The following is a 14975-nucleotide window of genomic DNA, read 5'->3' as shown; positions in this document are numbered from 1 at the left end:
ACTGCCTTCTACATAATGTGACGGAGTACTGTATGGCTTACACATATCAACATCTAGACACGTGTACAAATACACTACAATTAGCAGTTTCGTAATGTGGAAAATTTAATGTTCTTTCTAGTGTAATGCTTGAGTATTGACAGAGATTTGTGCATTTCATTGTTTATTTTATGTATTAAACAAAACACAAAGTGTAAAGCTGATGTATTCTATGAGAACAGACTGCCTTTAACTATTGAAATAAGAATAAAATTGGACAATCCATGGTGTTTTATTACAACTACATAAAGTCACCAGGCCCTGCAGAGAGACTGGAAAATGCCAAATGCTTAAACACAGCAAAGCAGAGCTGATAGTCCACATCAAGAGAGGTTTTAAACTAAATGGAACTTCTGGTTTCCCCGGATATCCGCAAATCCCATTGTGCCTCTCTGTGCTATATGAAAACCATCAAGCTCGGCCAGCCATTTTACATTCTTGCACAGGATAGTAAATAGATCAAATGAATGCCAATGCTCCATAAAGAGGGGTTTCCTTCTGCTTACAAAAAAAAAAGCACAAAGCTGGTGTGGAGCAGAAAACAGTCGGCACCAGCACTCTTTGAAAATACAGCAGAGCTTGCTTTAAAAAGTCAATAATATCCTTGATGTATTTGGTGACACCAGTTTAAATGTTTTCTCAGCAGTTTGTTGAAATATGTGCCTGTAAAAAGAAGAGGGGATTACCCAGCTGAGTATTGTTTTTTCCTCACCTACCTTTACATCTTATGGGCTTTTACTTGCCATCTCCTCTGGCTTGCTCGCTAGGGGCATTATAAAGCTGCTTTTGAACAATGTGTCTACAAATATCTGTCATATTACGATCACTGACTACTTAGCAGACTTCATAAACTGATGTCTTCATGATATTAACCAAATAAGTAAGCATTAACATTAATGAGAGAGAAGTAAAACTAGCCCACTGCTTTGTATTTTAACAGAATTAATAAACAACTAAAGAACAACAGAACACTATTTATTGGTTTTCAAAAACTTTTGAGTATGATAATTTACCTGATATGCAAGCTTGTCCTCATCATTATTCACATAAATAGCCCAGATTAGTGACCAACATATAACCACCTGATACCTCTTACAACTGCTGTAAAGCTTTATACCTTGCTCAAAGTCTCATGGCAGATGTAATAATAAACTATAAAACGTTCACAAATTTTCCCTGAATAAATAGAAATTATACTGATGAATCAACAAACTGATGTAAAAGACTACATTTCCATCAAGTCATGTTATTTAAATATATAGGCTACAATTTATGATCCCTAATATCCTACTACAAAAGTCTAACAGATGTCAAGTGTTCATATGTTGCATCAATTAAAGGGATAGTTCGCCCAAAATGAAAATTGTCACCATTTACCCCTCCCTGTTCCAAACTTGTATGACTATGATTCAAAGGAAGATATTTTGATTAAAAAAAAATTGTGTTTTTGTATACAATGAAACACAATGAGGTCCAATGTTGTTTGGACACGAATGTTCTTCCAAATATCTTTTTGTGTTCAACAGATTTGGAATAACATTAAAGTTAGTAAACAACAACACAATTTTCCTTTCTGGGTGAACTATCCTTTCAAGAGGTAGAAAAAAAAAATGCATTTAGTAAAAAAAAAAAATAAAAAAAATATACCCTCCGTGGCTCCACCTCTTGCAAGGGTGTTGGTTTTAATGTGTAATGCTCAAATAAAAGACAGCACACTACTCTGGCATTCACACTGACATCCTCCTAGAGAATCGAACGGACGCAGAGAGCAATCATAGAAAAGGGTAAATATGACTATTTTATACTTTTATATGAAAAGTATAGAATAAAAAAATGATTAGTGCTGTGAATCGATTAATGCACATTTTTTCTTAAATGAATCCTGAGTAATCCCACCTAACAAAGTTTTTAAATATACTTATATTTACTTATAATTTTACATTCAATCTTCAAATTAATGTACAAACAACAAAGACAGTATATTTTTAATATTTGTTTAATGGCATCTTTTTTATGACTGAAGGCCAGTATCACTGATGTCTCTATAAAACCGTTTCCCCCCTAATATTTAAGCATTGATTATAGCCATTCAACATTATTGTATAATTGAGAGATATCAACTTTAACATTTATTAGACTTTAAAAAATAACTTCTAATTTAAGTGAACTCAAAACAATCTTCACATAAACCCATTATAATTAATGTCATATTTACCTGCGCCCTTCAGCAGAAATACACGGGAAGTAAAATTGAAGTTATCAAACACCAAATTCAAAAGTTATTGATTTCCTCCTTTTTCTTTTTTTTCTTTGATTAATAGACATCACAGCAGCTGGTTATTAGGTTGTTTTGGCTGCTATTTTTTTAAGAGCTGCCGCTGCTGAACGTGACGCGGATCTGACACACATAGTATTTTCTCTCAAATCTCTCTACCTTTTCTGACTCACTTCAGGTCTTAAAGTCTCTACCAATAAACTGACGAGTTGAATCGAGGGAGTTAGATGAGGGAGACAGTGATGGGCTGCTCCAGGACAGTTTTGAAAACCATTTCAGAGGCATGTTCTTAAATGCAACTTATATATAATATATTACATGCATGCACAGATTTAAGGCAGCTTTAATCACCTTTTTGGTAACTTGATTAGTGGTCGATCGATATACAGTATATCGGCCGATATTTGGCATTTTTCAAATATCGGCATCGGCCGATAAGTTTTTCTGTTTGGCCAATGCGTTCGTGGCGGGACTAGTTTGTTTGGTGTGTTCCACATGTTGGCTCTCGTCGGCGGAAGTTTGCCTAATTCAACATGTTGAATCAACGTCGGGGCGAGTGAGAACTCTGATTGGACGTTCAATTTAGCGAATGAGTCAGTGCCTGAGAATTAAAGCGAAAGTGTTGAAAACTAGTAAGTAAATTAAGGTGGCACAGAAGGCTGTTTTAATTTGACGTGATCTTACCCAAGCATTCCAATTAGTGGTGGACCGATATATTTACATTTTTCAAATATAAGTTTTTCTGTTTGGCCAATGCGTTCGTGGCGGGACTTTTATTTTGACAGCGGCAGCGCCTGAACACAGTGCTCACATTCTCCCTCTTGTTCACTGTCGTCGTTTACAGTTCTGTCCACGGACAGAAGTCTGTCTAATAATCAGATAGAACTGTTAAACAAAGGAATTAAAATGTATACAAAAAAGTATTATAACGATTGCTTTTATATTGTTAGTAATAGAAAGGCAAACATTATAATACTTTCTCGTTTGCCGTCAGCATTCAGGAAATATGCATTTATATAATTTAAACAAATCTTTGAATGACAAACGAACATCTAATTTCAAAAACCTTGCAAACTTAGTCGAATCCAGCCGTGAGATCTTATGAAGTGTGCATTTGTATTCTGCATGATTGCGTGTACTCTGCATGACGGTCGGTCCGTGCTAATTGAATACGGACAGGAGGAGAGTTCAGCTTCATTGAGGCGCGCGATCGACAAACTATAAACTCGTGATTTCAAATTATGCTGCGCTTCATGCTTTTGCCCACTGTCATATTCATGTCATTTTCACTGTGTGCTGTATGTAAAATGAGTGTTACCTTGGCTTTATTTGAAAAAAACATTTATTCCCAACGCACACAAACTTCCCAGAATACGGAGTGCCCTGTTGGTTACAGTGTTTACTTCTGTTTATTTTTATTAAATATTTGTTTATTTGTGAAAAATACATTGTCATTTAAAGTGTAAGCATGTTTATTTTACACATTTATTTTTTTTATCCATTTTCAAATTAGTTCAAATTTCTTAAATATTAAATCAATTAAATAAAATTATATCGGCCACCCTGCTTTCCAAGATATCGGCATCGGCTGTCAAAAAAACAATATCGGTCGACCACTAAACTTCATGACTTAACTGACCACGACATTGCATGCACGTAGTCTTATTCAGCTTTGATATGAAAAGATACAGGGTACAGTGTGCGCTGATGCCTTAGTGTGTGCAATTGAAGAGCACGCGTGACACACACAGTACCGTTTCCGCACTCGTTTGACTCACGCCTGGCGCTGAAGTGAAGTTGGAGCGTGTCTGAAACTTCTCCCGTTTGATGTGGACCTAAAGACGTTCCTTGACTAAATAAATCCACTTCTTGCCAAGAAAAAAAAAAGAGACCTAAGCAGCAGTTGTGAGTGGGGTGGCCAACCCTAGCTCCGCCCCTGCGTTAATGGCATTAAATATTTTTAATGTGTTAAACTGAAAAAATTAATCGCATGCGTTAACGCACTAATTTTGACAGCACTAAAAATTATACAGTTTTTATGTAACTTGAATACAAGTTAATATTGTCATGCTGATAGTTTCAAAATGTAGAATAATATTGGTTTATTTGGGATGTGTCATATGACTTAAAAAAACATTTACAAATTAAAAGGAAGTGGACCATTATAATTTTATATTTATTGTTTGCTAAACAGTGAAAGGCGAGTATGGCTTCCAAAACTCAAATCCTACTACTACTAGTAGCTGTAATAATTACAAATAGCAGCACGTCAGGCACCACAGACACATCAGTCACCACGAGCACACCAAGCATCACGGGCACACCAAGCAACACGAGCACACCAGGCAACACGGGCACACCAAGCACCACTATCCTGCCAGGCACCACTGGGCAACACGGGCACACCAGGCAACACGGCAACACGGGCACACCAGGCAACACGGGCACACCAGGCATCACGGGCACACCAGGCATCACGGCCACACCAGGCAACACGGGCACACCAGGCAACACGACGGCCACACCAGGCAACACGGGCACACCAGGCAACACGGGCACACCAGGCAACACGGGCACACCAGGCAACACGGGCACACCAGGCAACACGGGCACACCAGGCAACACGGGCACACCAGGCAACACGGGCACACCAGGCAACACGGGCACACCAGGCAACACGGGCACACCAGGCAACACGGGCACACCAGGCAACACGGGCACACCAGGCAACACGGGCACACCAGGCAACACGGGCACACCAGGCAACACGGGCACACCAGGCAACACGGGCACACCAGGCAACACGGGCACACCAGGCAACACAGATATGTCAAGCATCACCACCACATCAACCACCACCGGCAAATGGAGCACCAGCACAACCACCACCACCGGAAAATCAAGCACCACCACAAAAACCACTGCTTCTGTTGCAGCATCTCTTTTACCAATGGGACTTCCTGGACTTCTGTTCTACACTACTATGCTTCTCAAAATCTTTCAGCTGATCTGATTATCATCTCACTTAGTTTGTAACTAAAACCTACAGGGACAGGGCCCTTCACAAGTTGCTAGCACTTTAATGTCAGACTGTCAGATTAAATACCTGATTGCTTTACAAATCTAGAAAATATGAAGACTTCAAATGAAGAATAAAGATGAAAAACCTTTGTTGACTTTGCCAACATTGCTAAACCACATTACACATGCATGACAGTTAAGGATGAGTGTTTGCACATATTTATCAAAAAAGTGTATGTATTTGTCATTTATGTTAAATATGACGTACTACTAGGCATGGGCCGGTATGAGATTTTGACGGTATGATAACCTTAAGCAAAAATATTACGGTTTCACTGTATCACGGTATTGTTGTTACAGTTTTATTTATTTTATTAGATATTTTTAAATGAAAAAAATAAACCATTCAGCTGAACACAATATATTTTGTTTTTGAGCAACACAGAATATTAGGAACAGTATAATTAATTTTTTCTTTGATTTGTTTCCTAAAAAGAAGAAAAATAAAGACTGACATCTTTATTTAACCTAAATCTGTAATTACAGTTATTTAATTTTAGTTATACAATTCATATGCATATCATTTATATCATTTCGTTATATAATTTCATATACATAATATGATTTAATAATAACCCAATTTGAAGCAAAAACAGAATGTTCTGACTAGCTTTGTGAAATTATACTACATGCCTGAACGAAGCAAACAGCAGGCTGAACACAATATATTTTGTTTTTGAGCAACACAGAATATTAGGAACAGTATAATTAATTTTTTCTTTGATTTGTTTCCTAAAAAGAAGAAAAATAAAGACTGACATCTTTATTTAACCTAAATCTGTAATTACAGTTATTTAATTTTAGTTATACAATTCATATGCATATCATTTATATCATTTCGTTATATAATTTCATATACATAATATGATTTAATAATAACCCAATTTGAAGCAAAAACAGAATGTTCTGACTAGCTTTGTGAAATTATACTACATGCCTGAACGAAGCAAACAGCAGGAGCTCTGAATGAGATGCAGAATCTCTCTCTGACAGCAGGAGGCGCTTCTGGAACACCAGATACGGCGTTTCCTTGGTTACCGCTGTAAACAAAGCAGCACTGTGCTGAAACACTGCTTTAATATGAACTATATCGAGACAAGATTAAAAGAAAATACCACGTAAACTTTTCTGAAGGCAGTCAGTTCCCCTCAGAAACACATTCATATAAACCCCCAAATCAATATTGAGGATTTTCTTCCAATAGTTCATGCATCATGAACAGTGAGTGATCTGCCTGCTACAGTATTTTTCTCTGTGCGTCCGTCTTCAGCGTCTCTGGCCTGTGTTAACGGGCATTTACAGACTTCATATTTTCACGTAAATGACATTTTGGAAAACGATTGCATTGTAATGCAGTTTGTGCAAGTCCAGAACAGAGACGAGTTGCTTGCAATAAGACAAAAAACAGCCGGTTGCCGATCTCGTGAGTTCCAGGGGAAGCTCCTTAAGTTCGGCCGTCCTACACACACACGTGACTGACCGCTCGCTCACACAAACAGGAGGAGGAAGGTCGTGTTACTCTCTACACTGCACTCAACCTGAGGGATTCCTACACTTTCAGTCTTTGAGGAGACATGAAAAACAGCGTATACTGGTATAACGTAAAATATTAGTGGTTTTGAAACCGTGGCATTTTCCAAATCGTGGTATACCTTGAAACCGGTAATTGGCCCATGCCTACGTACTACTGTACAAACCTGCACATCAATAAAACAATATTCTGCAGTTATTCTGTGCATTCATGCAAATATTCCTAAAAACTGCCCTGAGTTATACCGATATATCATGATTCAAAACTAAAGCTCCTACCTGCGAGCAATGTAATAAAAGACAGGATTGCCATTCTTTGACGTGCCAGCTTGGTAAAAGATGTTGAGCGTCTTTAAAGCTTTAAACTCCTCCTTCTCATGGACTTGATGCCTTAAAAAAAAAAAAGCAGAATATAAATTAGGTCTGCTGATTTAATTAAAAAATATATATATATATTTGACTATTACTATTTCTTAGTTAAATCTGAAGAGAATATAAAAAAGCAAGAACAGTGACCTGGTCATAAATTCCTCAAACTTTGAGCTGGAGAGGTTGAGGCTGGACCAGTGTGTGTCAGCTACTGGCTTATGTTCAGGGGGGCCCAGGTAGGCCAGGAGGGTGGCCATCTTGTCAAATGGTCTGCGGCCCACTGCCTTGTGGTCCCTATGGTAAAAGTTTAATTAAAATATTTGTTAAAATCATGTCTATATATATTCTGAAAACACTAGTAGAGACCATTGGTGTCAATAGTCAATTTAGTCTCACAATGCTTTTGAAACACTACCCTGACCTCCTTTGCTACATTTACCTGTTGCTGGACAAGTACTGGCCAATTCTTTCTTGGTTGTTCCATAACAGACGATGCAGGGCGAGCACATTGCAGTCACTGATGAAAGATAGACTGTGATTCACAGTGTCACTTGGTGGAGAATCAGATGCAATATCAAAGAAGAACCTGCCAAAATAAAAATAAGGCATTTTGAAGCCCATGGAGGAGCTGATGGGTTTAAAACATTGTGTTTCAAGACCCAATAAAATCACAACTGTCTTGTGTCAACTGTCTTGGGTTGTAGTCCATATCTTCAAGTTTTAAAGACACAAATATACTTGCATACACCTAAAACATGGGCGAAGTTACACATATACTCATGTAAAACTTCAGGGTTAAATAATACTGTAAATAAAATATTTAGCACAAATTGTATTCAATCAAGTGCTCTCTGAAAATTCACTTACAACACATGCCTCTAACTGGCAACTGAAAGTAGCATTATAATGTTTCAATAATGTGACACAATTTGAAGCAAGTGTCAAGTATATCGTTCAAAAGGCCTTTTTCTTGCCTTCAGCTGATCCATCAAAAATCTCCCCTTGAAAAACAAAAGATCTAATATGTGAGAATCAAACAAATACAAACATACCTTCTGGCTGCATCAAAGTTGCTTTTGACAAAATCATTGAAGGGCCGCATATGCTCTTCTTTTGTGAACAGTACATGATTAGCAATGCTCTGGAGTATCTGAAAAGAGAAGAAACATTGTAGAAATTCAAATTTTGCTACATATAATTTAGCAGTGGGGCCCAGTGTTGTGGTATAAATAAACATTTAATCTTGCCAGTTAGACAAAACACTTCACCACAGATGATGGAAATGGAAGTTATGTATAATATGTATGAACATGACATTACACACCTTAGACATGAGTTTGAGGCCACGCTCGATGCGAGGAGGAGGTTTCTTGTCTAGGATGCCTGCCTCATACGGTGATACAATAGCTGGGTTAATAAAGCGCAAGAACATGGCACTTCCTACTGCACCGATACTGTTCTGTGGAAACCGCTGGCTGACCACCTGCATAAACGGATGAGGGAAATGAGAGGAAAGATAGTTAAGTGCTAGAAGAATGCATTATAGATAAACCATCTAATTACTGCCAGTATATTATTGCCATCATGATTTTAATTTGAAAACAACAAAACACAGAATACTAATAATATAAATTTTTATAGGTTTACATCCAGGAATATTATGAAGAAAGAAAATATGTGAAAGTCTGACAGAAAAGAACGTTAAAGGGGTCATATTATGTGATTTAAATTTTTCCTTTCTCTTTGGAGTTACAAGCTCTTGGTGCATAAAGACGATCTGTAAAGTTGCAAAGACTAAAGACTCAAATCCAAAGAGATATTCTTTATAAAAGTTAAGAGTCAACCACTCCTACCTAAAACGGCTCATTTAAACACGCCCCCACATGTCTACGTCACGATGTGGGAAGATTTGCATAACTCCGCCCAAATGTTCACGCAAAGAAAGAAGGTGTAACTTTTATTCTCGCTGTAGTATTGTTGCTGCCGCCATGTTTTGAAGAGCTGTGTGTTTCGTTGTGAAAGCGAAACTACTTTGTTTGGCCTTCCAAAAGAGGATGATATCCACTTTGTCATGCCTGGCGCTAATCCGTGCTGGTCGCTGAGGAAATACATCAACTTCGCGCTGTGGATTGCCGGATCGGCATTCACCGTGGACGAAGCGGAATCCAGCCCGGGGTCGTCACATATGGTTGTCGCAAACCGGCCGTGCCGTTCTCAAACCCGCCGGCCTCCGCTCACTCAAGCCCGCTGTGTGTTTCCTTGTGAGAGCAAAACTACTTTGTTTGGCCTTCCAAAAGAGGACACGACTAGAAATCAGTGGTTAAGTTGTATTTACAACACTGTTCCAGAACAGTTCAACCCAAATATTCAGATGTGAGCAGCGCATTTTATGGAGGACTTTTTCCTGATCCTGTGAGAGTAGACTACAATGCCGGCTGACTCACAGACTGTAAGTACGTTTTTTATATGTAAAGAATTTGCCACTAACGATTCAAACGCGAGTTTTGGGCAGTGTAACAGGGCATCACAGTATGGTAGGGGCGTAACATTTCCGTCACACGCTTGAGGTATTCGGCCAATCACAATGCACTGGATAGCTGGCCAATCAGAGCACACCTCGCTTTTCAGACCGATGAGTTTTCTAAAAATCCACGCGTTTCAGAAAGGTGGGGCATAGAGGAGAAACAATAATGTACAGTATGTGGAAAATAATGTGTTTTTGAACCTTAAACCGCATAAACACATTTCATTACACCAAATACACTAAATAATGTTCTTTTTAGCAACATCATATGACCCCTTTAACTGATAAATGTGTTTTGTATGGAAGCCCGTTTCTGCCACTGAATGAAAAATAAAAAAAGGTTATTGTGACTTTTTCATCTCACCATTCTGACTTTTTTTCACAGAATTGCGAGATATAAACTCACAATTCTGACTTTTTCTCAGAATTGCATGATATAAACTCACAATTGCGAGTTATAAAGTCAGAATTGCGAGATATAAAGTCACAATTTCTGACTTTATTTCTCAGAATAGCGAGTTTATATCTCACAATTATGACTTTTAAACTCTGAAATTGCGAGTTTATATCACGCAATTCTGAGAAAAAAGTCAGAATTGAGAGATAAAAAGTCGCAATTACCTTTTTTATTTTTTATTCAGTGGCGGAAACGGGCTTCCATAGTTTTGTGTCAGGTAAAACAGGCTCAATTAGAAAGAAAACAGGGCTATGACACATTAAAAAACTATGCAGTGTTTGCACAGAACAAACTAATGATGACGGCAGACTTGTATGATAGCAAACATGCAAATGAATGCTGCCATAACGATTATCAACCATTAAAATACAACAAATATACATACCACACTTAAGCACAAAACAGTCTGTTACTAGCCACAATAAATGTTTGCAGAACAATGTGTGGCAGTGCATACACACCCTAAAAATATTATTCATGGAAATTTGGGGTTACAATTTCCCCACACCTATAATAACTGATCATTTGTGTCCTAAATTCTTTGTAGGGGACTAAACTGTTTCTGTCTCAAGTGGCCAAGTCAATCTAATTGGACCGAGACTTAAAATAGGCTATGAGAAGTCTCAGCTTATGCAAACATTTTTTAAGCCTACTGCTGATGAGAGCCAAAGATCCACTTTTGCATAAACTTGCATTAAAATAAAAATAAATATTAATCTTGGTAATTAACTCATTCTTTGTGTATCATCTGTTTACATGCACCAATTTCACAAGTAACAATTTCAAAATCTCATGTAAACACATTTACTTTTGTTTTTATATATTTTGATAGTTGCCAGAGTTTTAATATGTAAACACATATTAATCAATCAAAAAGATGATAAAAATGCACCATGCTTATAACATCATGATCATGTTGCAATGGTCCTAGCAAATGGCAAGAGAAATGAAATGAGAAAAGAAAAAAAAAAGACAGAAAATTAAGAGTGGGAATAATCACACATTTTACACCATTACATACATCAAGCATGCATATGCACCAATGGTTTCTGAAACTGAAAAAATGCACCACCATTGTTTTGAAGACGACCGATGGAGCACATGACAAGCCAGAGAAGTGCCAACATGTTAATTTTACATCATATTTACAGCATGCAAATCACTTTATTAAAAGTTTTCCAAGAAAGACAAGACTCTTCAAGGAGCCAAAATACAGATTCATAACGTTTTCTAATTTAAACTTAGAAGTGTTTATACATTCTCAGAAGGTAGACCAAGTCAGTACCAGGCACAATGTCTGCACATTTGAGGATATACTGCCTTAATGTTATAACAGACCTTAAACCCACGCAAAGAAACAGAAAAGCTGAACTGATCCAAACTGCCCGCTACCGCTGACTCAGTTCACAAGATGAAATTCAAAGAAAAAGAAGGGTGATCCAAAGCAGTACAATTATTTATTTAGATACTCATTTCCCAAACTATGTTGTGTTAAAAATTGAGGCGTCTTCATAAGAAAACTGTACATATTGCAAACATCAGTTTACACAGGTGTTTCTGAACATGTTCTGGTGAAAACCAAAATCCAAAAACATGAAAAAAAAATGAAATGAACAAATTCATAATTAAAAAAATAAAACAAACCAAAAAACAGGTTGCACTTATGGTATGAGTAAACTCAAACTAATAATAGATGGAAACTAAAGGAAAAATAAAATGCTAAAACACTTACAGATTTTTTGTTTTCCTTTTTTTCTTTAACAGTGGCTTTATTTAGAAGGGAGTGGCAAGTAGCCTACAGGGTAGAGATGAGCACAGAGAGGTCACAGCAGCTACACAACTGCACTCAGCACAGCCACAGTGCATACAAACACAAAGCAGCAGACAACACAACCACTGCCTTTCTAAGAGCTGATCTACGAAAAATTTAATTCATGTTCATTTCAGTGATTAAGAAACACTGGCTGTGTAAAGCAGTAAAGTAAAGCAAAAGCAGTAAAGATGCTACAGTGGAGGAGAGAGACAGCTCTCGGCCCAAGCAAACAAAGTGTGAATAATATTAAGAGTGTAAAGATAAGTTAACGCTAGCTGCAGGAAAGTAAAGACCAGAATATGTGTCGCATGTATGAGAACACAAGTGGGCCATGCAGAAGAGAGCAGGACTTGTGTAGCAGGACTGATGGTTGCAGCTGATTTGATAAGATGAGTTATCAATTTTTTTCAGTCTGTTTCCCCAGAAAGGAAAGACTTTGTCTTAAATGTATGCATCTACTAAATGGAAACTTTTAAAGTCGGCATGAAATCAATATTGACAATTCTTATTTTTTGATGGAATACTGTAGTATTTATTATAAATAATTTATCCGTGCACTTTATTTAATTTTTTTTAATTCATGTGCTCTTGTAATTTTTAATCAAAAACGTTAACTTCCCCTCCCCCTCAAATGACTCCTCTACTCTTCCGGTCACGAGCTATGGCGCAAGGGCGGAGCTATCTGGAACTGCCAACAGCTGCAGTGACATCAGTGACGTTTGGGGGGAAAAGCTGAAGCTGATGCTTCACTTTATAGCACTGACACCAGTCACGAGGGAGTACGTTACCCTTAAACATAGAAAAGATATTAGGATATTACGACAATACTCTCAGAACATCGCAAACTATTATTATTATTTTTTCATGAATATGAATACAACTTAACCACTGATTTCTAGTTGTGTCCAGTTTTGGAAGGCCAAACAAAGTAGTTTCGCTTTCACAAGGAAACACAGCGTCACACATGGCGGCCAAAAGTGAGCGGCGGCGGCCTAGAGTGAGCAGAGGCCGGGGACTAGAGTGAGCAACGGCCGGAGGGCTAGAGTGAGCAACGGCCGGAGGGCTAGAGTGAGCAGAGGCAGTGGGCGGATTCGACGAAGGAGGCTTGTGACCACATGTGACGACCCCGGGCTGGACTCTGCTTCGTCCACGGTGAAAGCTGGTCCGGCGATCCACAGCGCAAAGTTGTTGTATTTCCTCAGCAACCAGCACAGATCGGCTCCAGGCATGACGAAGCAGATATCGGCCTCTTTTGGAAGGCCAAACAAAGTAGTTTCGCTTTCACAATGAAACACACAGCGCCTTCACGACATGGCGGCAGCAACAATACTACAGCGAGAATAAAAGTTACGCCTTCTTTATTTGCGTGAACATTTGGGCGGCGTTATGCAAATCTTCACACATCGTGACGTAGGTATGTGGGGGCGTGTTAGAACGAGCCGTTTTAGGTAGGTGTGGCTGCCTCTTAACTTTTATAAAGAATATCTCTTTGGATTTGAGACTTTAGTCTTTGCAACTTTACAGATCTTCTTTATGCACCAAGAGCTTGTAACTCCAAAGAGAAAGGAAAAATTGAAATTGCATCATATGACCCCTTTAACCTGATGGAGGACACGCTCAGTCATTCAGGCAGTCTCTCTCTCTCTCGCTCTCTCGTTCTGTTTAGGCATGTTTTGTGCCATCGTCATCATCCTCAATAAAAAAAAAAACATTTATTCATGCTTGGGTGTCGGCGGTGAATCCAGTGGAGAGAAATCCCCCATCACTAACTGCAAACTGGCATTCAGCTCTGCCCCATTTTGTTGGCAACGCCCCAGCTTCCAACGATCCAATCAATTCCCGAAGGATGAAATCAAGTCCCATCCTCTCATTTCAGATGCCGTTTCACTCGGATATATGTCACAGCAGAGAAGAAAAGACAATCGTAACTTCCGTTTCATACCAACTTTAAGAGTCCACTAGCATAGCAATGACCTCAAAGCTAACTATGTGCCACAAAACTATCATTTCAATTTTTATGGGACTTAACAAGCCAACCATCACAACCCGATCATCGTGATTACAAACAAGACAAGAAAGGCCATGAAAGGAAACGACAAGAAAGAAAACAAAACTACATGTAATTAAGAAAAAGGAATTCTTTTCGATGCTTAAAAAACAACTTTATGCATCACCGTCCATAAGATGGTGCCCTTGACAGAGTGCAGTCACATCAGAGATGTGAGAAAAACAGTTGGTACCTTCAAATGAAAACTTTGTACTTTTGTTTCAGTAAAAAGACAATTCCATAAACACCCCCTTCTATTTGTTTTTATGAAAAATAACAAAACAAATGGTTTTTGTACGCACAAATGGAAGTGATTTCAACTGCGATTTCAACCGCATGTGTGCTATAAATATGGATTATTGCAGCTGGAAGAATTGTGATTCATACCTGCTTGTGACATATAACAATACAGCTTCAAGCACTATCAAAATGTTTCCTTACCAAACTGAATCTGTAATGTCGGTTGTTGCATGTAAAGCAGCAAATGATTTAGCAGATCTTCTTTGCCATTTGTAATCATTTTCCGATACATTAAACTTTAATGGGGATACCGGAAGTATGAAGGATTGTATCAGCCTGATATGAAAATCATCTTATCATCACTCCTTATTTAAATCCCTTTAAAAAAATCATTTAATTCTAGTCAGTATTAAGAACAAGTTGTAGTATGATTTAACTGAAAATGTTTGCACTTTGAATGCCACAATCCCATTTTGCCATTCAAACACAAGAAATTCTATGACAACAGTAGCATTTCAAACATTCTTACATATCCCTTTTTCGAACATTATAACAACAACATAAAAATAACACATACTAACCCTATTGGAAACCAGTTAT

At 38.0% G+C, this 14975-nt stretch overlaps 1 protein-coding gene across 1 annotated transcript in view; it reads right to left on the bottom strand.

Moving 5' to 3' along the window:
* Positions 1 to 4534: 4534 nt before the first annotated feature.
* The window catches only part of LOC107588104 (neurofibromin-like), a 37901-nt gene continuing 27460 nt past the window's right edge, over positions 4535 to 14975 (bottom strand). Inside the window, exons 30-35 of the mRNA XM_016276117.1 lie at positions 8619 to 8777; positions 8347 to 8444; positions 7734 to 7880; positions 7442 to 7588; positions 7205 to 7315; positions 4535 to 5255 (exon numbers count right to left, since the gene is read on the bottom strand). Of these exons, the coding sequence (XP_016131603.1) occupies positions 4535 to 5255; positions 7205 to 7315; positions 7442 to 7588; positions 7734 to 7880; positions 8347 to 8444; positions 8619 to 8777 (1383 nt within the window). The remainder of the gene's footprint in view (positions 5256 to 7204; positions 7316 to 7441; positions 7589 to 7733; positions 7881 to 8346; positions 8445 to 8618; positions 8778 to 14975) is intronic.

This window comes from Sinocyclocheilus grahami, unplaced genomic scaffold (genome assembly GCF_001515645.1).
Source record: "Sinocyclocheilus grahami isolate Dianchi unplaced genomic scaffold, SAMN03320097.WGS_v1.1 scaffold6.1, whole genome shotgun sequence".
Taxonomy (NCBI): domain Eukaryota; kingdom Metazoa; phylum Chordata; class Actinopteri; order Cypriniformes; family Cyprinidae; genus Sinocyclocheilus; species Sinocyclocheilus grahami.
This window is presented reverse-complemented; position numbering and strand designations above follow the sequence as displayed.